Raw genomic sequence first — 26,540 nt, forward strand, 5'->3', positions numbered from 1 at the left:
GAGGTACGGAGGTTAATCCGGTGAGTATGCGAGCGGCAATAAAAAAAATAAATTCCTTTCCACGAACCAACTGGGTTTGGAGTCAATTGATATCTGCAATATTCTCTCACTCTTTTCCACCCACAGATGACAGAGACCCAACTTTTTTTGGGGGGTGGGGGGGGGGGGGGGAAGAGTCAAATAGAGGAGAATTTCTCTTAGTAATTAAGAGAAAAGCACCAACTAACTCCCAATCAATCAATCAATCAATAATAATAATAATCCTTGCATTTGATAGAGCGACTTATCACGTCTCCGAGACGCCCCGAAGCGCTTCACAGAATATACCGCAAAGGTGTAGTGACTGTGCATTTGGTCAGAACTGATTTCAAACGTCGGGCGCAAATTTAGTTAAGTTCCTGATGGTTAGAGGAGAGGGAAAAGTTGCGTCAGAATTTAAAAAAAAAATTTTTTTTTTGCAGACGCACAGGTGTGTGTGTGGGGGGGTGGGAACGAACCTTGGCGGAGCTGTTGTTATCGACGGTCGCAACCAACGGCAACCAAACCAAACCCGAGCGTCGAGAGAAAGTGCTGGAAAAAAATACCCCGAGCAACGGTCAGAGCCCGAGCCGGCGGGGGGGAGGGGGGGGGCTGTGACGTAACACTGGGAGGCGGAGTCAGGGCGACAAGCTGGGTTGGGGTTGGTGGGTGAGGAGGGGGGCGGGGGGGGAAGGGGAGGGGGAGGGGCGGGGTGAAGAGTCCAGAACATTCTGCGGTGTCCATTACATAGGACGGTACAGCCCGGAGCGCGCGCGGCAGAGCACAGGCGCAGCTCCCACTCGCTTCACTGACGAGAGCGACTAAAGCAGAGGTGAGACTGAGTGAGTGAGTGACTGTGAGTGAGTGAGTGACTTTCATCGACATTACTTTTCCCGCGAACTTACTGTATCGTTCGTCTCGTTTATGATTTCGTGCGAACGTTGAGGGAGGAGGTTTCGCCTTGAACTCAGCTGGTCTTACTTTTTTTATCAACTCGTGTCGCGAACTAGTACAGCGGGGATAATAATAATAATAATAATTATTATTGCTATTAGTGTAACATAGTATGGCAGTACGTACAATGACAGCAGAAATCATGTCCTCGTCGGGTCGCCGCTTCTCTGCTCCGGCGACAGGTTGTTCCCGGGGTCCCGGAGCTTAATGCGTTTTAATGGTTTTGGCCAGGGTTCAGCCATGGTGAAAGAGACCGGTTATTACGAGATGCTGGGGGTGAAGTCCAGTGCATCGTCGGAGGAAATTAAAAAGGCATATAGGAAACTGGCCCTGAAATATCACCCCGACAAGAATCCCAACGAAGGAGAAAAGGTAAGGGAGGGAGAGAGGGAGGGAGAGGGAGAGCTGTTGTAGGTCTTGTGTAGAACTTTCCAGAACGTCCAGCGCATGTCTCAGGCAGTGTGTGTGTGTGCTGTGGTCGGAATGACATACGACAAGCCAGTCAGGAGGGACCCACGACAGACCTGCGGGCGTTGCAGCTTTCTTTGATCCGTAATTTCGTGGATAAGAAGTCGACAACGTCAGTGAATGTGCCATGTGTTTTAAGGAATTTAAGGTCCAGAAAGTGTTGTGGTTGCCATTGCCATAGCAACGTTGTTCGACGTGAATAGATGTAAATAATATTCGTTTCGATTGAATTTGTTTCCTTCCCCCCCCCCACCACCACCACCCACCTCCGAAAGAATGGCTACTGAAAGAGCTGGGTACAGAATCTTCATGAGTGGCTTTAATTGCCTGTACTGTATTTTCCTCAGTGGAACGAAATAAGTCGGTGCATTTCTAGCATTTTAACCTCCCTATCGTTATAAAGCTTTTACTCGAATAAAAATAAAATTTGCGTGAAAAAGACAGGCTTACATTACAGGATTTTCTTCATTCTTCCAGTGTCAGCATCCTCCACAGGTCATCCTGCCATCCCTCAGGGTAAAATTTAAATTCCTTCTGTTTTGTGGGGTTACATGACAACATGAATAGTTGAGGACAGATTGTGAGTCATCTTTGTACACAGTGCCAAAGTGCGAGGAATAACTCGGTTGACCCCCCTGATGTGCTGACCACATCTTAAAGGGGTGTCATCTTCAGGATTTGTTTCCTCAGCAGGGTGCACCTACTGATTCCAGCAGTGTTGAGGTTGCTGCCATAAAAAGAACAAAGAAATCCCAACAAGGTAGGGTTACTCACTTTGTGAAAAATCCAGGCTTCCTCTATTCTAATAGGGCTCTTTCTAATATTAATAGTATTCATTTCAAGTGATTCTGAGATAATATGGCTGGTTAGAAAGAATTGTATAATACTGTGTTCCAAAGACTTTTGTTTGCAAATTCTAGATTCCAGAGAGAACTTCTAGGGCCTCCTAACTTTATAATAGAATTTGTCTATTTCTATTTACTTGTTTTTTCCTATCTTAATAGTTCAAACTCATATCGCAAGCCTATGAAGTTTTGTCAGATTCAAAGAAGCGAGATCTTTATGATCAAGGTGGTGAACAAGCCATCAAGGAAGGAGGAATGGGCAGTGGTGGTGGTTTTTCCTCACCCATGGATATCTTCGACATGTTCTTTGGTGGTGGTGGCAGAATGCAGAGGGAGAAAAGAGGTATATTAAATAATTGCCTTCATTAAGCAAAGATGCTTTGGGGTAGTAATTTTTGGAATAAGGAAATTAAAAGCTGGATAACTGATGTCTAATGCATTAAAGCTCTACACTACCTTGTATTTTTCTTGTGAGATTAAAACTATGAGTTCATTAATTGACTGGGCCGATAATCTATCTGGGCCGATACCTGTTGAAAGAGTGACTTTCTGATGTGAAGGTAGCTCCAAAATGATAACACTGCAGAGAAAAACATATCAAGAAAGCAGATTTTGTTTTAGTACATGATTTGAAAGGGTAAGAAAGTATTTTGCCCATGATATCCTTCAATAATGAGTTGATAGAATCAATTACTAATGGGGTAACGTTCAGCCGAGATTTTAATATTTACTGTTCAGGGTCTGACTTCCAATACTCAAATAATTCTGATCAGTACTATTTACAAAATGAGTGATTTTATTTGTAATTTATTTTTCTAATTAAAGGTCTTTCTCAACAGTGTAATAATTTTTAAAATTTTTAAGGATATTTAAGTAATAATTTTTTAAATTTTGTATTCCTGTGGATAAATAGGGAAGGATGTTGTCCACCAGTTGACTGTATCACTTGAAGATGTATACAATGGAGCCACACGGAAATTGGCATTGAAGAAAAACATAATTTGTGACAAATGTGAAGGTAGCTATACAGATCTTATTTGAACACTTCAAGCAATCTAAAAATAAAATAACATTTTTTATTGGTCATGGGTGTTGTAACTATTTTGTAGGAAATTAGTTAAGATTAGACTGCTGTTATTCAATGTAATGATAGGGAAATCAGTATATCCATTTTGCTAAATATCCATTAAGCAAAGGGTGTAACCCTGAAATAATATACCCAATAAAACACTGAAATATTTACGACTAAAAATAGATAAGCTCTAACTATTCGTTGTTAAATATTTGACCTGCTGAATTATGTGTAATGCAAAGCAAAAAGGGACAATTTATTTTCCTTCAATGTTTTCCTTTTACTAACAGGCCGTGGGGGTAAGAAAGGAGCTGTGGAAAAATGTTCAAACTGCAAAGGCAGGGGAATTGAAATCCATGTCCAACAGATTGGACCTGGAATGGTGCAGCAGATACAGACAATGTGTTCACAATGCCATGGGCAGGGTGAACAAATTAACCCAAAAGATCGATGCAAGAACTGTAATGGACGCAAAATTGTGAAAGAGAGAAAGATACTGGAAGTTTACATAGATAAAGGTAAATGTTGGCTTTAAGCTACTTTCCCCCACTCCGAAATTCCTAAAATTCCTTTACCTCACACCCACTCTCTGCTTTCAGAAGCCTTCTAAAAACCTACTTCTTTGGTCACTTTCCTCCTATCCTGCAAGGCTCCGACTCAGACTTTGTAGTGCTTTGAGATATTTCCGTACTAGAAAGTTGTTATATAAGTAGAAGTTTTTTGCTGTTGAGCCATATTGTGACGACCTAGGGTTAGTGATTAATTAGTTACTCTTTAAATAGATTCACCTGAATTATTTTTATTTCTAAAGGTGCTAAAGATGGGCAGAAGATAACGTTCCATGGGGAGGGTGATCAGGAGCCAGGATTGGAACCTGGTGATGTCATAATTATTCTCGATCAAAAAGAGCACGATGTATTCCGAAGGCATGTGAATGATTTAATCATGAAAATGGAGATCCTGCTGGTGGAAGCTTTATGTGGTTTCAAGAGGACGCTAGAAACACTTGACAAAAGAATACTTCTGATTACTTCATGTCCAGGTTAATACTGAGGAATATTCTACTGGTGTCTGTACTGTTAAAAGTCCTAAAGCTATAGTTAAATCACTGGCATTTCCAAATCATCTGTTTTTTTTCCACAAAAGGCCCGGCAATATGAACAACTCTATTGGTGGTGTGCTATAAAGAGCCTTTTACTTTAATTAAAGTAATTAAACTTTAAAGCCATGGTTAAGTAATTCACACTGTAATCTAAGGTGACAAGTTTTTATAAATGTGTTTAGTTCCTGTGAAGAAACCCAGTTAGGATAAAATACTGGCTTTACTGAAAGGACCTGCATTGTAAAATGCACAATTATTTGGTATTATTTTATCTATTTTTCAGGTGAAGTTATAAAACCTGGTGGTTTTAAATGTGTCTTTAATGAAGGAATGCCAATTCACCGAAATCCATTTGAAAAAGGACAGTTAATAATTCAGTTCTCGGTAAGTTAAAGGTTAGTATAATTAGTGAAACAACTAACTTTGGGATTTGTACAGTGGTCTTATATTACTTCCTTTATAGGTGAAATTTCCATTGGATGGCTGGATTCCACCAAACGAACTGGCTGAATTGGAGGCCCATCTTCCACCACGTGAAGATGTAATGATAACTGATGACATGGAACAGGTCGAATTAACAGAATTTATCTCAACAGAACAATCTAAACGTTATACTGGAGAGGCATATGAGGAAGATGAAAGCCCCAGAGGAGGAGTTCAGTGCCAGACATCCTAAACAGTGGCTCAATGTCACAAAAAATGGACTGCAATGCATCAAAACTATTTTAATATTAAAGCATTGGTTTGGTTATTCAAGATAGGCCATTCTGCACTATATTTCTTGTATGCTTGAACAGCTTTAGTGTGGAAATATTTTTAACGGGTAGGGAAGAAAATGTAATAAAGATTTTGTTCATGAACTAATACTGTATTTCTGTACTTTGTTCTGGGTGATTGTAGAAGTATTGCTTACTGTTACTTCTGTACATACTGAAATATGAGAACCTCATCTCAGAACTGAAGAATGTAGGCCATATTACTTGACTACATTAAACAGTCTTAGTGATTAGTTTGCTTATGAGATTGCAAAAAATCATAATTTTCTGTCCCTTGCCCTTAATAATGATCTGTTAATAAAACTGATTTGTATAAGAATGACTGAACCGTAATAATTCACTTAGCTTTCACAACAAAATAATCCAGTCTTCGGTTTAGGATTATTTAATTTTCCTTAAATTGGCCAATTCTATTGCATATTCTACAAAAGAGTAAATCATATCCTCAGACCTTCACACATATTCCTAATCACATTAGACTCACACAAATTAACTTCCTTGAAGCAGAATCTATGAATTTACTCTTCCCTTTTACCTACAATCTACAGCAACCAAAATCTCTTCCATTCTGAATCAGATAAAACTAAATCATGGCTACTGTGTATCATTGAAGCTCAAAATTGACAGCATTATTTGAAGTTGCAATAAAACAAGCCAATATTTATAAAATCACATTTATCTGTTAAACAGCTCAGACAACTTCAAAAGTAGAACCAAAGGCAGGAACATTTCATGGAGGACATATGATCTTTTCAACAGTTTTCCAAAAAGGCATATACTATACTTCCTTATGAATCACACCAAAAGGAAATGAATATTTGAAAGCAATGGTCATCCATTTTAAATAAATTCTAATCGTTGCTTTGGTTTCCCTACATATTAGGTGCTATAACGGGCACATTCATTTAAAAAAATTAAGTATTTATACACCAGAAGGAGGCACCAACCAGTATTATAAATGGGAACTTCATACATCTTATGGACCCTGGCCGCAAGTTTATAATCTAAGCAATGGAAGGAAAATTCAAATTGGACAGTCATAAATGTGGATTTCACGATCGTCTGCAACAGAGACAATCTTGGATCCATTTCCATTGTATTTGGCACCCCAGACCTGTTGAACATAAAAGATTAGAGTCAGAGATAACATAAATATAAGCGATTATGAGCAAGAATAATTCAGTACAACAATAACTTGCATTTATATGGCACCCCTCACACATGGTAGCGTCCCAGAGCACTAGACTAGACGAATAATAATAATCCTTGCATTTGATATAGTGCTTTTCACGTCTTCTAGACGTCTCAAAGTGCTTCACAGAATATATTGTAAAGTAAAGTGACTGTATGGGCGAAACTCAGCAGCCAATTGTAATTACAAAAATTGTAATATTTTTACATCTGAATTCAAGTCCTCTCACCTCATTCAAGGTCCTTCTCAAGATCTACCTCTTTGATTGCATTTATAGTCATCTTTCCCCTCGCCACACCCTTAATCTCCTTACCCCGTTACTTAGGTGTCCAGTCAGTACTGTTAAGCACTTTGGGATGGCTTCCCATTGTGATAGGCACTATATAAATCTAAATTTGTATTGTAATTAATTCATATGCCGGATCTATTTCAACATGTACAATCAATATTGTAATAATAATTACCTGATCCAGGTGGTCAAAAAATGTATGAACACAGGTTCTTGAGGAAGCATCCCAAACCTTAACAGTTTTGTCAGAAGAGCTGTTACAGAATTAGGAACAAACTTGTTACTAACAATGGATTAAGCTGAGGGATTCTGCATTCCTGATTTTAAAAATAGCCTTCAAAATAATTTTTCTAAATTATTTCAAAATACTGAGAACTTTATACGTTCCAATTAAAGTATTTTGCTGATCAGAACGGATGCAAATTGAAGTTGCATACTAGTCTTGAAATACAAGTAACATTTGCATTCGGATAAAAAAAAACAACAGCTGGCACATTGGAGTATGAATGAGATAACATGGAGCAGTAAAAGTTAAATTAAGGAATTGCTGTCTTAGCAATACTTTTCTGCTGGAGATGATTCCAAGCTCCTCTTATGGAGGGAGAGACATCCCTAGAGTTATTTTCGCACAGGCAATGTGAAAGACCTAGGTTAAGTATCTGCGTTTCAGTCTGGGTGGTGGGAAAATAAGAGGAAAACGCAAGCAAAAAAATTTATGCACAAGGTGCAGTAAAACAGAATCCCTGCATAGCAAGGAACATAGCAACACTGCAGCACTAAACATCAACAGAAATAATTATGGAATTCAGCTGTCTACTTTTAAACACAAAGCAGTTGGATGCTGAAACTTATTAAAACAGAATATTTATTTGATAATCATCCAATATTACCTGGATACGAAGTGTGTATTATCTGAGCAGAAAGCAACACTAAGCACCCAAGAACCATGACCACTCAGGGTGCCTGCAAGATTGGCATGTTGTCTGTAGAAAGGATCAGGAGGACAAGAACTACTTTAATTATAGCCACAGGATATTAAGGTTGTTATATATTATAGTGATAAGCAACATCTATATTAAGTGGAATTATAATGGTAAAATAGTAAAATCTGATATAATTGAGGCATTTCAAAACCCCTTAAGTGATATATCAAGAAATGGAGCGTTGGGCAAAACTGTGTGTTCAGAATATCATATAAGGACTAGTTACTTTTACCAATTACTTTACGAGAAGGTTTCATTCCATATAATCTGAATTTCTGTGGCAAACATTAACAACAAGTTATTCTTTTTGAGCATCATAATCAAGACTATGGATAGAGAGAGAGAAACTTCTTACACATCATAAATCTTGATGTAACCATCATCAGAGGCTGTAACTAGAAGTTGTGAATCTGGAGAGAAGGTCAAGGATCTAATTGGCATGGCATGCCCTGAAAGTTAAACAAATGACACAATGAATAACTCAAATCTCTGAAATAGAACAATTCAGACATCACAATTCTACTTACTTCAAAAATCTTTTCTTTTAAAAAAGGAGGCAAAAGGGGAAACGTTTGAAAAGTACATTAATTGACTTCATATTAGTTGTAAAGTACAACCTTCAAGCACTAAAGAGCCAATAATCTTTCTGCAGGAGGAGGTGTGCCAAACTGAAAAAAATTAAGCTTTAACTGTTAATGATCTTTCAAATCAAGATCATGACTACCACCACTAAAAATGTTTTGTTACTTTTACCTTCCAAGGTGTGCAAAAGTTTTCCAGTTGCAATATCAAATATATTGATAATACCATCTATAGCTCCACTGGCTAGATACTTCCCATCAGGACTCTGCAATAAAGGTACATTTTGTGTTAATCACCTCTCAGCAAACAACTGTTCTCAGACTTTTTCGTGTTCACTCAGTTACTTTAGCACATTTTGAAAGCATTAGGCAGTATATACTCAACACACGTAAATTTACTTATTAGTAAATATTTTCTCAATTGATAATTAATGGGTCATGAAAATGTTTATTTTAATTCCCGACATGAGAATAGTGCTACCCATTTACAATAATGTACAATAATGCAAAAAAATTGTGAACGATCACCCTTTACTCACTTATGAACAAAGGATCAGTCTACTGAGAGCTCAATAAGTGAAGATGAGGGAGCATCACTTCCTGCACACTGCTCTGCACAATATCATCCCCTTTGCAAAGTGACACGAGTGGTGCTTCCCGCTCATTGAGCAAGCAGATACTTCACAGGAAGTGACATCAAAGGCAACCTGATGATCTGGAGGGTGGTCATTGTTTAGTGGAGGAAACCAGACAGTTCACACCAGATGTGTACGTCACTTCTGGTATCCATGGGTCCGCAGACCACTCAAAAGTGAACTGCACTCTAGCAAGCCAAATAATAACAGGGCTGCACAGTTCACTAGAAGCAAGGTTTGGAACACATCCCTCACTCCCGAAAAAACGCACAGCAATAATTTTGTTCCATGAAGAAAAAAATCAGTGGTTTCATACATATGCAATACTTAGGATAAATTTTCCTCTCGTATCCAAGGAATGTTCTTTCTTTCCACTTTCAACGCCAAATATATTCACTTTTCCCAAGTGACTGCCTGTTGCCAAATATTTGGAATCTGGAGAGAAGGCCACTGTCCAGGCATCAACTGGGGGGAAAAAAATGTTAATTAAAATTGTTGTATTTGAAAGTTAAGAAATATTAATAGTTTTCCTGCAAGATACACCATCACTACACTTCAGTTAAACCTGCGAGGCGCTTTGAGATATCGTCCTGACATGAAAGAAGCTAAATCAAATTCAAATCAAGGATTATTATGGTAAAATAGTGCTTGGAGGGTAGCTCCTTCACTCTAAGATAAATAGGAAAATATATTAAGGAACCATACAAGCTTTACCCACCTTGTGCAAGGCATAAGTGCCCAATCTTAGAATCACCATCTAATTTATAGCTAACAGTTTAAGAAGCAAACTTTGCCATGTATATTTTGTTCAATATTACCTGGTCCTGCATCCAAACACTTCAACTGTCTGCCTGTCTCCAAATCCCATAGCCGTATATGTGAATCCAGAGAACTGGAGGCAGCAATGGTGCCTGTGTGACAGATGTCCACTGACACAACCCCAAGCTGATGTCCTTCCAGAGTCCACTGCAGCTCTAACTTCTCATCCAACCTGAAGGAAAGATGTAGAAACAAATTAATTTAAGAGTTTTACATCACATCATTTACGTTTTTAATAAAACATCAATGTACTCACTGGAGGACTGCTAGCTTTTGAACAGCATGAATTTAATTTCTGTTTCCAAATTGCATTTAAAGATTCATAAATGTAAAATTACCATTTCCAGATTTTAACTAGGTCATCCAACGAGCCTGTCACTATGGTCTCAGATGCATCCTTCTCACTCTTTCCCCAAGCCACAGACCAGATAGAATCTTCATGCGCTATCAAAACAAATGTCAAATTATTTAGTTTAACTCATGTAAAAATCAACATCAAATAACTATTCCTTGAAAGAAAACCACTAAAATTTAAAATGTCAAAGCATTCACTAAATAGAAAGGGACACTGAATTCAATATACATACCATGCTCTTGTTTGAAAAGTATACTGTACTGAAAATAGAAAGATAAATGTTAGCACGTAGACTATTCAGAAATCTAAAATGCAGCACACTGAACGTTTTTTTTACAAAATAATTGATTAATTGATCATTTTTCTTTTACCTGAGTGCTCATTTTTCCAGTTTGATTAACTTTCCATCAAAGATAAACACAGATGAATCAATTATTGCCTGTAAAACATTTTTTTAAGCAAACATTTACCTTCTAGCAGAAAGGAAAGCAGTATGTGCTAAGCTAAATCTGACTGGGGAATCCATGTTACTAGGGAGCAGGCCAAATAGGAAGTCTAAGTATCCTCAACTCGGTGAATACTCCAATAATGTGAGTTACCACACTACAAATTTTTTGATAAATTTGATAAAGTTTACTTTGCAGGTTGCAACCCATTCAGCACTCCCAACAGATCGTTTTGATTCAAATAAGCCAAACTAGTTTGACTATTATTATGATTGGCTACACATCCAGATCGGATAAAACTGATCATCTCCTAAATCGAAATGTTTAACGACAAATGAAGACCATCTTCATTCACAAAATAAAAGTTACTATTTACGAGCCATTTTACCAATGAACAGTTCGTGAAGTCCTGTAGCTCAGTGGTTAGAGCACTCGCTTTGCAAGTGAGAGACCTGAGTTCATTTCCAGGCAGAGGGCGAAACCTTGGGCAAGTTTCCTTACTCCACACAGAGCCTAATAATAATCCCTCCAAAACCAAAAACAATAATAAATTGGTCATTTTCAATCTACGACTGTTTGTGGGATATTGCTGTGCTCCATTGGCTGCCGCGTTCGCCCACAAATATACAGTCAATTCACTTTACAGTGTGTTCTGTGAAGCGCTTTGGGACGTCCTCCCGACGTGAAAAGCGCTGTATCAAATGCAAGGATTATTATTATTTATTAGGTGAGGTACGACATGACTGATATCGCCCTGAGCTGGTTAGTTTGTGCAGAAAAGGCCCACAGAACTCAGCAAAATAAAACAACAACAACTTGCATTGATATAGAGTCCTTGGCTCAAGGAGGAAATCCTTTGACATATAAATTCAAGTTGTTGTTGCCTCTGTTGTTGACAGTCGCAGAGCACGACGCCGGCTCGGAGGGAGGTGGGGGAGGTGACCGCAGGTTCGGTCCAAGAGGGAGGCGTTCAGACAGGACCTGAAGAGGGCAAAGACTCGGTCGGGGGGGGGGGGGGGTTTGAGGGAGAGAGTTCCAGAGTTCCGAGGGGCAGCGGCTGGAAGCGCGGCCGCCGGATGGGTGGGAGGGAAGGGCCCGGGGGCCGCCAACAACAAAACGAACGCGCCCGAGAAAAAAGTAAGCGCTCGCTCACAGCGACAGAGACAGCAAGTCAGGCCCAGAAAAACGGAACCGTCGGCGGCAGAAGTCGATGGGGGGGGGATTCCGTGAGAGAGAAGCGGCGCGAGGGGGGGGGGGGGTTGAATCACCGACCTGCGGAAACCGGGCCGTTGGTCGCGTGTCCGCTCCCCCTGACAACGGCGAACCTCCGCGCGGCGATCAACAGGCCGCCATGACAGCTCGCCCGCTGCATGCTGGGACACCGCGCGTGCGCGGGGGGCGATGGCGAGAAGGTGCGCATGCGCGAGTACCGCCCCGCCCCCCCCCCGCCTCGCCCCGCCCACCAGCCCCAGACAGGCAGCAAAGCTACAGTGTCACAGCTGAGCCTCTGAGGCTTCTTCGGTTCTTCTGAGGCTCAGCCACAGTCCACCTGAGCTCCAGCCTCTGCGTCCTCCACCTCAGCTCCAATCTCTTTTCTGTTACTGTACCCAACAGTGAGCAGATCCTTGGCAAAGTGGAGTCCTGTGGCTCAGTGGTTAGAGCACTCGCTTTGCAAGCGAGAGACCTGGGTTCAATTCCAGGCAGAGGGCGAAACCTTGGGCAAGTGTCCTTGCTCCACACAGAGCCTAATAATAATAATAATAATAATCCCTCCAAAATCAAAAACAGTAATAAATTGGTCATATTCAATCCACGACTGTTTGTGGGACATTGCTGTGCGCAATTGGCTGCCGCGTTCGCCCACAAATATACAGTCAATTCACTTTACAGTGTGTTCTGTGAAGCGCTTTGGGACGTCCTCCCGACGTGAAAAGCGCTATATCAAATGCAAGGATTATTATTATTATCAAATCATGGAATCATTTCTTTGGCGGTCCAAGTTCAGACCTGGCGCGCGGCCCGAGGTCGTTTGTTTCGAAACCAACTTTAGATAGATTTCTGCAAGAAAACCGTATCTCGGGATACAGTACGGAGTTTGGGACACGACATGATGTCAAGTGACTGCCAGGATGGGGGAAGGCGGACTAGATGGAACATGGTCTTCTTTTGCCAAGCGAATTCTTATGTTCTTAATACACTAATTGTGGAGTCCTGTACCTCAGTGGTTAGAGCACTCGCCTCGCAAGCCAGAGACCTGGGTTCGATTCCCGGCAGGGCGAAATGTTGGGCAGGTTTCCTTACTTCATACGCCTCTGTTTATCTCACAGTAATAACTAGGAACCCAGTTGTTAGTCGATTGGCTGATTACTTTTCTGGGGGTAATAATTCCTTCAAAAAAAATTAATAAATTGGTCACTTCAATCCACGACTGTTTGTGGGACACTGCAGTGCATAGTTGGTTGCCGTGTTTCACCTACAAAATATATAGTCAATTCACTTTACAGTATATTCTGTGAAGTGCTTTGAGACATGAGAAGACACTATCAAATACAAGGATTATTATTATATTAATACAATTTACATTCATACAGCGTCCATCACATCTGGAAGACATCCCATGGTGCGGAGGCTGAGGGGATTAAGAATTTAATAATAATCCTTGCATTTGATAGAGCACCTTATAATGTCTTTGAGACATCTCAAACACTTCACAGAATATACTGTAAAGTAAATTTGCCAAGTTATGCACACTCTGAAATGCACAGAAACTCGACTCGGGTGGAATTTCTACCCTCACGAGGAAAAGTGGGTGGAGGTTGGAGAGAGAGCTCGCACACAAACAGATTTTCATTGCATTTGTGGAACTCTCAGTAGCTCAACTTGAATGATCTTAAACATTTAAAAATAGTATTTTTTTACTTGCCTCAGATACCTGGCAGAACACAACAAGTGACAAATCCTCCTTGTAACCTTTGTTTTTCATTCTCAGAATTGCCAATCATTTGGAATATTGTAGGCTGCTGCGTTTCGCCCACAAAATACACAGTCAATCCACTTTACAATATAGTCTGTGAAGCACTTTGAGACGTCTCAATTATGTGATAACGCACTGTATCAAATGCAAGGGTTATTATTAATAATGACTTTCACTCATTATTTTGGTACTGTCACCTATTTCAAGAAAAATACATGAGAAAAATAGCCCCCTGCAGCAGTTTACCTATAAATACACAATTGCTTCCCATGATAGCAACTACCCTATGAGGCGCTTTGAGTTGTTTTGATGTTACAGATGCTATATCAGATGCAAGGATTATCGTGTATAGTTTGTATATTTTTCTTTTCACTATCCTTTGACCACTGGATGGCACCAAAGAGTTGGAACAGGTTATCCTGGATCAGTGTTTCTCAAACGCAGTCACCGCTGTGCGTGATTTTGTGCGGCCACAACAAACCTCTTTAACATCAATAAGTTATTATTGACTGTGTATTTTGCGGGTGAAACGCAGCAGCAAATTGCATACAACAGCGTCCCACAAACAGTTATGGATTATTCCAAAGAGTGACAAGTCTGAGAATGAAATACAAAGGTTACAAGGAGCATTTGTATTTTGAAATGTTTAAGAGCATTCAAGCTGAGCAACTGAGAGTTTTACAAATGCAATGACAATCTCTGTTTGTGCGTGCTCTCTCTTCAACCTCCACCCCCTTCCCCCGGTGAGGGTAGAAATTCCACTCTCCTCTATGTGTTTGTGTATATGTCTCTTTGTATTTTGAATAAAGTGAAAAAATGCAGCAAAATGTACCTCAATAGCACCAATCAACCCCCATCCCCACCCACCCCACAATTCTCTGCAAAATTTGCCCAATCTCCCCGCAATTTCACACAGAATTGCAAATTTCTTCACAATTTTTGGCAAATATTTTTGCACGTTTCTATTGGCCCAGCCTATCAGCCAGAATACATAGGGGGGAAAATCAATAAAGCTGCTAATCTGCTGCCCTTCACATTGTGTTCGTCTTCATCATCTCTCCTCAATGATCCGTTAAGTTTTGCTTTGAAAAGATATTGTTTTCTGCATGATTTCCATACAACAGACTGGTGCTCTCAAATGTACTGTATGGTGTCTAAAAATTCCCAATTGTCAGCTGAAATTGATGCTTTACTTAAGGTTTTATGTTTTAATAATTGAGTATCCATTTTTAGCAACTCATGTCTCCACAGATTGTTTCCAGAGTGAGGTTGGCATTGCTGCTTTTTCCTATTCGAATCCCTCAAGGAAGTACACTAGGTTAAGTACCTCAAAAGCTACTTTCAGTTTGAGAAAGCTGGGTCATGTGTGAGTCTGCTCCATCATGCTTTGCACTCACTGTGAAGCAATAAAAATCCTTTACAAATTGGTGTGCAATTTGTTTATCAGAAAGCAGATTTTAGAAGCGTGAAATGGACACTTTCCTCTGCAGATACAATGTAGAATACATTAGTAATTAAACAATACCATGCAAGATAAAGGCAAAAAACATTTTAATGATATATTTAATAAAACACTAACCAATTGGTATTAGTATCTGGCATGCCTAAGTTCAACTTGTGGGAAATGCAATTGCATTATCATTTACAAAAAAATGGAGTCATCCATGCTTGTAAAGCAGCAAATGAGTCATTTAGAATCATGGAATCAAAACATGTCACAGCACAGAATTTGGCCCATCACATCTACACTGATGTTCCTTTTTCATGAGTCACCTTCTCTAATCCAACTCTCCTGCTCACTGACAATAGCCTTTATTCTTGAGCTCAACAACTTTTCACAAAATCTTTGCTAGAAATCAAGTCCAATAGGATATACACAGAGGGAAGAGAGGGAATGCTTTTAATTGGATCAATGGATGTGAATTAAACAAGCTGCCTGTCTTTGTCGGATAAGATACAGACAGCTGGTGATCTACATGATCCCAAAGCTTGTATAATACACATCGGCTGTTCTAAATAGGGTTAATTATTGTTTGTTGAGGAAGAGAGCTGAGATTGCAATGAGATTTTCAAACTGTGATTGACATTGTTGCATTCCATGTTTCGAACGAGGGATGAATATTTCTCAATACCTTAATAATGTAGAATTCAGATTGATCTGGTGAATAATATCTTATATTGTGGTTGAATACCTTACTGGCATAACCAAAGCATATTTTTGTTCGACAGTCAACATTGAATACGATTAGTTCTGCAATTTACATTATATTATTTAAATTGCAGAGTGAAACAACTAACTATTTTTACAGTTTACTTTGTTTGACAGTTTCTCTTTTTTAGGGTGTTTGTCTCCATCCCTGGGCCTCCCAACACCAGACACCTCCTGAGGTCTGCCAGTGTTGGTCTATAAAGTGCTGCCGGGTGGTGTACAAGGGTGGTCCAGAGTGGACGCTTTGCATTTAGTTTCTGATGGACTTTGGTTCAATCTCTGGTAATTTACCCAAGTTACTCCTGTATTATTCATGTGTGAGTCTTCTCAGTGAGTTTTGCCAGGTTATTCATCACAGCCAAGCCCAATCCTGTCTTTACCTGATGTCCAGCAGGGGTCCAGTTTCCAGCAGGGTCTCTGCATAATGAGAGGGAACCCTGGCTGATTTTAGTTATTCTAAACAGGAGCAATGAGTCCTATTGTAACATCCAAACTGCTGTCCCAGCTAAAATCAACTCACTCAACGCACACCAGGATTCAAACCGGCAACCTTTCACAACTGTATGGTCTGGTGTTGCTTTCTTTTCAATGCATGGCTGATTAAAAAAAATAGCTTGTTACGTGTGCTAACTTATTTTACTCTATTTCCTTGCTACCTAAATGCTAGTGGCATGATTTATTTAAGCCCACCTCAGAAATAATTCATCGTGTATTCTTTTTTGCTCCAACCATTTCTGAAGCACCTCAGATAAATGTAGCTTATTGCTTTCATAACGGTTGAACAAGGACTCTCATTCACTAAAATCTTTCTGGATCTTTAGTCAATCAATGCAAAGATCCATCTTAGTCTTATTATTATCAATTTAAGCAAATTTGTTAAGGGAAGTAGAGCCCCAAAGCCCCATCTGTATGGCTGCGACAATCTTTTGTTGTAAAGTAATTTGGAGCAATTTTGGAAGATTGATGAGCTTGAGCCAAAGCCCTGATCTTGCCTCGGGGATTAGGCAGGTAGCAATACTTGATCAATAACCCTCACACTGATCTATATCTTGCGCACAGATTAAAGCTTCTGTTTTTATCTTATATTTTAAAGCTTAACACAATATCACCAGAATTCAAATATTAAAAGTTTGTTTTTTAATATACTTCTTAATGTGCACCAAAAAATTAATCATTATCAGCTAATAGTCATTAGAAAGGAAGGTAGCAGCAGTCTCTGACCAATGCAATTTATAACTCTTTAGGCTGTCACCCCATTACAACATTGCATTTTAAATAGGAAAGCTTTGAAAATTGGCAGTAGTTATGGATTATCTCTGCAAGAGATGGCCCAACATAATGAGAATTTGCATACCTATTCTTCCAAGGCATTTTAAAGAGGCACTGTTACTGAAAAGTACTGCAAATCTTTTCTCCTGTGTTTCCCAAATGTTTTGATGTGATGCTGCAATTTTTGTCAAGGTGCGTCCCTTTGCATCGGGAAAACTTTGTGGTGTTGTTTACACCCGATGTTGTCACACCAAAAGTGACTCTGAAATTCCATCTGTTCTCCTTCCACAGTCACTGAATTAGCAGGTCATTAAGCTGTCAAGCAGCCTTTCATTATCAATATATAAATAACAGTTCATTTGTTTTGCTGTTTGCTCAGAATCACAGAAATGTGTGTCAGACTAGCACAGTCGTACCACTCTCGCCTCTGAGTCACAAGGTTGTGGCTTCAAGCCACTACATCGAGACTTAAACTAATATAGAATCTGACACTCCAATGCAGTGCTAGGGGTGTCTAATATTGTCAGAAGGACAGTCCTTCTGATGAGACATTAAACCCATATCCCGTCTGCTTGTTCAGATGGACATTAAAGATCACACGGCACTATTCAACAAAAGTTTTTTTTATTAAAAAAAAACTTTGTATACTTGATAATGAAAACACCAGCTGAATATTGGTGGACTGAATGGCTTGTTTCTTAGCTGTGACTTCTATGAATCTATGCATTTGATGTAGCACCCAGAACTTCATAATATCTCAAAGTAGTTCACAGGTAATTGCTGTAAAGTGCAGTGAATATGTATTTATAGGCAGACAAATTGCACATTTGTCTCACAAACTGACAGGAACACAATGACCAATTTATCTGGAGGACGGTTAGCCAGGACACTGGGAGAAGCTCCCTTTTCCTTTACAGATAATGCAGTAGGATCTTTGACATTCATGTGAACAGCCAGACATTGCTAATATCTCATCCAAATGATCGCACTCCCAGCAAAGTAACTTTCCCTCAGCACTCCTGTAGAATCTGAGCCTGGACTGTAGTTCAAGTCCCGATGAGGGGCATGAATGCATAGCCTTATAATCCAGAGGCAATGAGTGCTACCAACTAAGATAACTGACACCCTGAACCTTGAACTGAGATTATTTTATTCCTCATTTGTTCCGAGTTAGGTCACAGGTGGGGCAGCAGTTGTGGTGCTACTATTGTACTCCTAGTCCCTGGGTAAGGAACAGGAAAATCATCTTGAGTTCCGACTTCTGATTGTCATCCAACAACTCCTGATGGTACATTCAAAATAGCCTAAGACTGAATACTCTAGACTGAATCCTTTCACTATGTTGAACAACAAAGTATAATGACCATGTATAGTACAAAGTGGAGGAGAAAATATCAATCTATTATTATTTAAGCTCTTGAAATATTAACTAATCCCATTTCATAAATGTCCAGGTTACCAAACATTATGAGTTGCGCTTTGGTTTTGTAGAACTATGAATACTAGATGATGTCTGGAGTAGAATTGCTATTTTATTCAGCAAATCTACTAAGTAGATTTTTGTTCACATCAGTGAAGAATAAGTAAACGGTCGCATGTTGTGGGCATGATTTCCATCCACAAAGAAGTACAATAAAAAGGATGCTGTCACTTTAAATATAAGACTGCTGATGGGTGGGTTTAGACACCAGGGGCGCAATGTGACTCATAGCTGAGACCTTTCATGTCATGAGTGGCACAAATAGAAAGAGCGAGAGATCAGCTGGAAGCTGTGTCTGAGAGGAGCCAGTGATCAGGAACTGCTTCACTCTACACCTACAAGCACAGTATCTAGGATTTACGACAGCAGCAGCCATACAAGATGCCCAACTTTGCTGGCACTTGGAAAATGAAGAGCAGTGAGAATTTCGATGAGATGTTGAAAGTATTAGGTAAGATTTTCTTTCTTTTCCTAATGATTCCAATTTATTTCTGTTTGCTGCTGCTGAAGTTTACTGCATTGATCCATCCACTTCAAGATCACTGTTGTTTTTTGAATAAATGAGTGAGACATTGGCTCATTTGCTTTGTTTCATCTTTGAACATTATTTTTTATTTCTACAATGAAAAGCACACTAGGATTTTATCAAAAAATGAAACATTGCACAAACACTGTATAGTTAAATAAACTCTTATTTATAGCTCTTTAAATTCTGCTTTATAATATCAAATATCAAAATGGTGCAGAAAATCATTATTAAAAATTACAAAATACCATATAAATATAAATTGCAATTCATAACATGCCTTTGTAATGATTCATGTGTTTCGTGGAGATCTTCGCATTTAATACAAAGTGTAATCCAACTAACAAAAACAGATTGTTGGGATGGCTTATAAATATGTTAAATCATAAAAAAAATTAAAAGGATTAAGGTCTCAAGGCAAAATAGCTGGTGCCTTTAGTGTGTTATTGTGAATAATGCAATTACCCTGGTTATTCTTAGCATCATTTAATTGACGTTGTCTTGTAAATTATGAAGTGCATCAATTTTTGCAAAAAAATCTTGTTTTTTGCTTGAGATCAAAACATAAAAATACAAGGTAGAGACAAATACAATGAAAATAAATGCAATTTGTAATTGTGTCTTAGCTCAGTGATGCATACCTCTCATCTGGTGATATTGTGAATGCCACTGACTGTTTAGTTACATTCTGGAGCTAAAGATAGTGTCTAATTTGTTCAATAAATGTAATGAGCTTTGCTGTGTTCTGTTCAGGCGTGAATGCTATGCTGAGGACAGTGGCTGTGGCTGCTGCATCCAAACCTTTGGTGGAGATCAAGCAGGATGGAGACCAGTTTTACATCAAAACTTCAACCACAGTCAGAACAACTGAAATCAATTTTAAAGTCGGAGAGGAGTTTCAAGAAGAAACAGTGGATGGGAGAAAATGCAAGGCAAGAAAACGATAAGATACTTTGATGGTTTACATAGGGGTTTATATCTTATTGCATTTAAATAAGTAGGAAATTAAGGTGTTCACAATGATGTACAGTACAACTATTGCATTTAAACAGAATAAAATAGGAGACAAAAGGCAAGGATATCTGGTGATGAAAGTATATTGTAATGAGATAATACAATAATAAGATGCAACGAATAGATAAATAAGTAACTCACACGGGCAACAGTAAAAGTGAATAGTTAGCTATTCCATCATTTGTAATGTATTATGTGGTTATTCATGTCAAATTAAATTAACATCTATCAATTATAACACAGACAACTCACTCCCCAACGTCTGAGCAACTCTTAAACTTGCAGATTAAAGTAGACATTCATTTAACATTGAGTGCAAAGCCACATAGATAAAAGAAGTGATTCTCTAAAGGTTCGTAAATTTACAGACCCTTACCTTGGCAGGCGAAAGCTTCTTACTCCTGCTGTTCTCTAAATTTACAGACCTTGTCAGTGTGAGTTTATAATGGGAAAATCCCATTATAAGCTCACACCACCAAGGTCTGTAAATTGCAGACTGGCAGGGAATAAGATGTTCTTGACTGCCAAGATCAGTAAATTTACTGACAATCAGAGAATCACTCTTTAAACCTTGATAGACTCCGGCACTCGTGCTTAATCACAGTGCTGAGTGGAATTAAATGTGCTTTGTTATGTATCTGACATTTTTCAAAAACCTATTCACACAAGATGTTAGCTTAAAAATAGAGGAGAAATCCCCACTCCCACCCCCCACCCCAAACACATGCTCACATATACAAACAGATTCACAAAAACATTATGCACTTGAAGGTGCTAACTGCTAAATTATCCAAGGGGAAACATTCACTCTAGTGGCTCAATTTCAGGATTTGCATTAAATATTAATAGTTACAAAGATTAACTTTAATGATTTATTTATTATTTAATACATATGTAATGCTATTTTATTATTTATTTATCTATTTCTGTTAGTTGTTTTTGAATACTTTAGTTCGAGCAAAGAGTGTAGATGATTGCTTGTTTGGTGCAACACTGCAAAGCAGCCAAATGAGCCTTAGTTGACACAATGATTAACTTTCGCTTTAGTGATCTCAGCATTAGACTTTTAACCATTGATGAGCTTTTCACAGTATTTGGTAAATCACAGTCCCTCATCAGCACATGAGTGGCAGGGAGTAAGCTTATTAAAAAGTCCAGATGGACTGTGGAGCCAAGCTTGAGAAGGTTTAGCAGATATCTGAACCTGAGATGAGATTTGGATCTATACCAAATTTTTAATGTATACTTCACAATTATTTCCAGGTGAGTTATTTAATGTTTCCTAAGACTCTTTATCTATCAGTGAGCATCAGGCAGAAACATTCAATTTCCAAGATGCTCCATGCGTTTGTAAGAACAATCTTCCGAAAGGATTAATATTTAGCTCTAAGATAATTAAATGACAGTTGTCATTGATTACCAGCAAAAACACAAACGGTGAATGCTACAAACAAGTTAAAGTTAATCAAAATTTGTTTTCTTAGCCTGAATTTTAAAAGTTCACTGACAAAGAGACTTTCCCTTTACTATCTCCTATAAAATGTACTTGAATAAAGATACACTTGGATAACTGCAAAGACAAGTAAGTTGTTCAGTATAATGAATGTTCATCACAGTATTTATTCAGTGTTCTTTAGTTTCCTTAACCTTAGTGTAATTTTACATCAAAACATTGTACCATATCTTGCCTGCTGTCTTGTTGGATAGAGAGCTTTATATTTAGTATAAATCATACTATGTCAAAATTAAACCAATCAAATCAGTTGTGTGCATTTTAGCAATTGGCAGTTGCAGTTGAACTCAAGATAAAAATCCCAAGGATGTTTTTTCTCCCTCATTGAATTGACTTAGAATGGGGGCAGAATTCCCAGAGCTGGTGGTTACATGCATCAGTAAAAGTACAAAAAGTACATTTTTGATCTAGAGACACTTGCATTTTATCCTTCCAAGAAACCCTTCCCAGGGTTAACACAATACAACAGCGCTCAGACTCTGAGTGGAGCAAACTAGTCGCTTTCAGAGATGCCATGGGTGGTGTTCCTAAAAAAAAGTTTAGGAATGCATTTACGAATCCTGCAAGTTTTACTCCATGTTGTAGTTTATCCTGCCACCACTATAATAATAATAATAATCCTTGCATTTGATATAGCATCTTACCACATCGGTGAGATGTCGTAAAGCACTTCACAGAATATATTGTAAAGTGGATTGACTGTGTATTTTGTGGGTGAAATAAGCTATGGCTTATTGCGATGCTCATTGTGTTTCTTGCAGAGTTTGCCCAGCTGGGAAAGTGAGAACAAGATCTACTGCAAGCAAACTCTTCTTAACGGAGATGGACCCAAAACACATTGGACACGAGAGTTAGTGAACAGTCAATTGATCCTGGTAGGAGATTCTGATATTATTCTGATTAACCCAATTCCCAGAGTAAATAACATTAATTTAAAGAAAGCAAAGACCGAAAAGGGAATAAATATTTTTCGTTCAGATTAATACACTCATTCCTGTATCATATTAAAATAGAAATGTATCACTTACTTTTCTTGTTAAGATAGTATTAACGTGCATCTGAGTGTTTATCTATAACTCATTTCTTTGTAACAACCTCAAGTGCTAGACTTTAGTTTCCAATAGTTGTTTTAAAACTAACCTCTACACACCAGAATATTTTGACTTTCAATTTAAAGATTCTTCAACGCCTAAACTTTTATAATCTTGCATGTTTCTTTTCAATCGTTTTCTGCCCTCTTTTAATTGTGCCAGCTAGAAAAAGCAATTCAAAGAGTTTGCAAAGAGATTCAGCCAAGGACACGAGAAGGATAGTGTTCTTGCTGTTTGGCCTAACGGTAACTTTAATAATCGTCAGCTCCTACTCATGTACTGAGGGGGAAAATATCTTAATTGTGGGGCATGTAGTGGTAGATGTGACAAGATATTTCACTCACATAATATACAGTCAATTCACTTTACAGTATATTCTGTGAAGTGCTTTGAGATGTCTCGAAGACGTGATAAGGCGCTATATCAAATGCAAGGATTATTATGTATTTATTATTATGATAAGAGAGATTTGGATGAAGAAAGTCTTTAGGCCCCAATTATCTCATCATTCCAGAATACCAACCAACTCAAAGCTTATCTCATTGCACCATCAAGCTTGTTCAGTTCTGGATCCTTCCTATGTTGTTCCTTTCAACATTTAAATTTAATACAAACTTTGTATTGCATGTTTTTATTTAGAAACACTGGAGTCAGTTGGGACCAATGGTAAAAATGTACCTTTCTTTTAAAAAATTCCAGACTCTGGTTGCTGATGATGTTGTCTGCACTCGAGTGTACGTCAAGGAGTGAGAACACCGACTTGCCATTTTAATTAAGGGAATTTGGTTTAAAAAAATGGATTAGCTCCCGATTCGTATCTTCACCACAGTATGTGATGGTGTATCAGTGTGACCAACACCTAACAGCCACATTCCAAGTTTACGTTTTAGCATTTCTTTGGATGTAGATTGATCTCTTTGATGTCTGTAATAGTGTAGATGTAGATCATCAAAGATTTTTTTAATGTGTAATACTTTCAATTGAATTGTACACTGTACTTTGTACCTGTAGAATCACCAAGCCTGTAACTGTACCTAAGAATTTCTTAGTTATTAAATTGTTGGGTGCATTTCCGTTTTATTTCTTTGTGGTCGATTTCTATCAAAGCTATTGTCTTTGGGAAGAGCATAATTAAGTGACTCCAGAATATCGGTCTAATCTTTCAACGTACATGATACAGTCCTGTCCGTTTGAATTCCATCAGTGATATTTCCTTGTGCCGGGAGTAAACACACTAACATATTCCACTGGGTACTTAAATATCTCTCTTGTTTTATGCTCTAGTCTCAATCTTATTCCCAGAATATATTTCTTGTTTAAAATGTGTTAATCAACAATGCAGTTGTTCCATTTGAGGAAAAAATCTTCCATTCCTGTTAACTTGATGCTTTTCTCCCTAGTTGTAAGCTCATAGCAGCAGTTAATTTGTCTGCTTACATCTGCACGATTCACATCTCTCATTAGATGTAGTCATCTCAATGTTTTTTTTTCTAATGAAAAGTCTCTTTATAACTTAAGAATCCAAATTCTGGTAATTTTTCTCAGAAATGTCTCAGAATGCATCAATGGCCTTGCCTCAATTTTTTGAAGATTAGATGCCCCAAATTGCTCACATACTTCAAATAGGGCCTTGCGGGCGAAAGCTGTAGAAAGCTGAAAATAGCTGATTTTGACTTGTACTCTATTTAAATACATGTGTGCACAGTGCAGCAACTTGGGTCATGCCACAGAAATGTGATCTGGATAATATAAATTGGAACATTTTTATGGAACATCAAAATTTCCTGCGAAACATGGTCCTACAAGAATATAGTGAAATAAATTAACCATTAACATGTTCCAATTTACAAGTCAATGTTGATACACTCTGCTCTTGGGCTTAAAACGTGCAACTCATTTCTGGACTGTGATCTGTACATTTCAACATTTTCTACTTGTTAAACACACTACACCTACTCTGATTTGATTTTAATATTCTCTTCTCAGCTGCAATGTTTAGTTAAAGAACATACAGACAATTGGAATTAATTTTATGAATTATTACAGACCTTGCCGAGTAAAGGACTCCTCTCCATCATATTCATATCGAGAATTGCTTATTTATTACACAGAGAAAGTTCAGAGATAACACTCCTGAAACAAGTAAACATATTTTATAATCAGATCATGTAATGGGATATAAACATGAGCTTAATGGCAGGGCATGTACGGTTCACATTTCGCTATGCAACATATTAACCTGGCATAAGGTGTGTGGATTGTGGCGAAAGATTGAATAAATATCATACTATTTGTTATGGCTATTGAGGAGATGGAACAGCATTTTAAGGATATAGGTTATACATAAAAATAACAAATAAGAGAATGGTCAGAATAGAACCATTCAAACACAGTCTGTCTATTTTAAAGCATTGCAGAAGGATGCAAAATCCATATAAGTGTCTTGTTTCAGCCATTACCCTTTCAGCTACTACGCCCTAAAACTCTGGAACACTCTCCCTCAATCCCTCCGCCTTACCTCTCTCACCCCTTTTTCAAGTCCCGCCTAAAACATTCCTCTTCGACCACTTATGGTCACCTCCGCCCCCTGCCCCCCACTCCGGTTCAGAGTGAGGCTCCACCACTCTTAAGCTCTCTGAAACCCTACCCTGTGTGGAGGGTGATATTTAAGTGCAAATTGTTAAGGTTTGTGTGTGTATTGAACATTCTTCTGAGACATTCACAACAAGTGGAGGTGCAGTATGATTGAGAATACATCAGAAGGCTTGAGTTGGAAGAACAGTGCAACATTCCCATTCAAACATCTTTAGGGTCTTTAGACATTTCAAACACCCGCTGGGAGGCCCACTTTGCCAACAATAATAAAGTGCAAGGCAAGGGATTGGCACATTGAAGAAATCTGCTGATTCCACAGAACAAGAGAGAAACTATTCACTTCGGCCACAATGAGTTAGATTTCTTTTCAGCTTCACTCTCAACCCACTGGCTTGTACTCTCCCAAGTGGCCCACTGTCCCAAACAGATAGAGGATGAAACCATGTCTGGAATGGTAACTTAAAATGATCTGAAACTACATGCTGAGATCCTGAAACTACATTCTGAACAACTGGTACATTCTGTGTACAATTCCTTTTATTATGTTGATTCTTTACACTTTATATTATTTTAGTAATTTATTCCGTAGAATTAAAGAATTATAATTAGCAATATTATGCTTGCATAATTTATATTTTGCCTCAGAAGGATGAGATTGAGAATGGAGTATCCTGGTTTTCTATTTTCCAACACAGTCTGTTTGTGCCTCCGGGAAATCAGCACATCCTACACAAACTCAAGAGAAGTTAATTTTGGGTACAGCTGTAGGAAGTAATGATAATTCTTGCGTTTGATACAGAGTCTTATCAAGTGGTCGAGACATCTCAAAGATACACTGTAAAGTGATTGACTGTGTGCTTTGTGGGTGAAACACAGCAGCCAGTTTGTGCCCAACAGTGTCCCACAAACAGGCATGGATCAAGGTTGTCTGCTTAGAAGATAACTTGCTACTGGGACATTTGATAAGCTGAAATCAGATGCAAAAACACAGGGCAATAAACAGTCCTGTTCAATATGTATTGTGTTGGTTTTCACAGTCACAGAATCAGTTAACAAGCTTGTTAAGGTACCAGTTAAGGTAGTGGATGCTAGCAACTTTTTAATACTTTTCCTAAAAAATCTGGCATCTATTCTCTTAAATATATTTACACTACTCTCCCATCTTTACAACCTAAATTAGGTCCTGAAAGCTACCCAGCGTTATGGCAGAATGTAAATCCCGCATGTTAACACTGTTCCTAAGTGTCATGTATAATAATTACCGGTGGGAGATACACAGGTTGTGTTCTCATTCAACACAATTTGGAATCATGTTAATCGACAGAATAACATAA

General features: G+C 38.5%; 3 protein-coding genes across 4 annotated transcripts; 2 read left to right on the top strand and 1 right to left on the bottom strand.

Moving 5' to 3' along the window:
* The first annotated feature begins 747 nt into the window (after window positions 1-747).
* Window positions 748-5,323, top strand: LOC103188129 (dnaJ homolog subfamily A member 1). 2 transcript variants are annotated; one of them, XM_007907982.1, is made up of 8 exons: window positions 748-850; window positions 1,204-1,344; window positions 2,445-2,628; window positions 3,199-3,303; window positions 3,648-3,875; window positions 4,169-4,399; window positions 4,743-4,843; window positions 4,923-5,323. In XM_007907982.1, exons 2-8 carry the CDS (start codon window positions 1,213-1,215, stop codon window positions 5,133-5,135), a joined length of 1,194 nt encoding a protein of 397 aa, XP_007906173.1. In that variant the 5' UTR covers window positions 748-850; window positions 1,204-1,212; the 3' UTR covers window positions 5,136-5,323. The 2 variants fall into 2 exon arrangements, with proteins under 2 accessions (XP_007906173.1, XP_007906183.1); XM_007907992.1 differs by lacking the exons at window positions 748-850; window positions 1,204-1,344 and adding an exon at window positions 2,131-2,200.
* Window positions 5,324-5,900: 577 nt separating this feature from the next.
* On the bottom strand, window positions 5,901-11,910 carry wdr61 (WD repeat domain 61). Its single transcript, NM_001292651.1, is given in 11 exon segments — window positions 5,901-6,349; window positions 6,892-6,970; window positions 7,607-7,699; window positions 8,055-8,148; window positions 8,453-8,546; window positions 9,232-9,380; window positions 9,734-9,906; window positions 10,073-10,178; window positions 10,322-10,349; window positions 10,461-10,528; window positions 11,808-11,910. Coding segments are annotated over 10 exon segments (918 nt in total). The 5' UTR covers window positions 10,473-10,528; window positions 11,808-11,910; the 3' UTR covers window positions 5,901-6,259.
* Window positions 11,911-18,691: 6,781 nt separating this feature from the next.
* On the top strand, window positions 18,692-23,668 carry crabp1a (cellular retinoic acid binding protein 1a). The gene is made up of 4 exons (XM_007908004.2): window positions 18,692-18,918; window positions 19,747-19,925; window positions 22,282-22,395; window positions 23,311-23,668. Exons 1-4 carry the CDS (start codon window positions 18,849-18,851, stop codon window positions 23,359-23,361), a joined length of 414 nt encoding a protein of 137 aa, XP_007906195.1. The 5' UTR covers window positions 18,692-18,848; the 3' UTR covers window positions 23,362-23,668.
* The last annotated feature ends 2,872 nt before the right edge of the window (window positions 23,669-26,540 follow it).

Source organism: Callorhinchus milii, unplaced genomic scaffold (assembly GCF_018977255.1).
Source record: "Callorhinchus milii isolate IMCB2004 unplaced genomic scaffold, IMCB_Cmil_1.0 Scaffold26, whole genome shotgun sequence".
NCBI lineage: Eukaryota > Metazoa > Chordata > Chondrichthyes > Chimaeriformes > Callorhinchidae > Callorhinchus > Callorhinchus milii.

What these genes read in the sequence shown, in the direction of transcription:
- crabp1a (XM_007908004.2), top strand. Translation starts at nt 18,849, where the DNA reads ATGCCCAACTTTGCTGGCACTTGGAAAATGAAGAGCAGTGAGAATTTC. An exon ending in TGAGATGTTGAAAGTATTAG is followed by an intron (nt 18,919 to 19,746) that starts GTAAGATTTTCT and finishes TGTTCTGTTCAG; the next exon opens with GCGTGAATGCTATGCTGAGG. An exon ending in TGAACAGTCAATTGATCCTG is followed by an intron (nt 22,396 to 23,310) that starts GTAGGAGATTCT and finishes AAAAAATTCCAG; the next exon opens with ACTCTGGTTGCTGATGATGT.
- LOC103188129 (XM_007907982.1), top strand. Translation starts at nt 1,213, where the DNA reads ATGGTGAAAGAGACCGGTTATTACGAGATGCTGGGGGTGAAGTCCAGT. An exon ending in AATTTGTGACAAATGTGAAG is followed by an intron (nt 3,304 to 3,647) that starts GTAGCTATACAG and finishes TTTTACTAACAG; the next exon opens with GCCGTGGGGGTAAGAAAGGA. An exon ending in AGTTAATAATTCAGTTCTCG is followed by an intron (nt 4,844 to 4,922) that starts GTAAGTTAAAGG and finishes CTTCCTTTATAG; the next exon opens with GTGAAATTTCCATTGGATGG.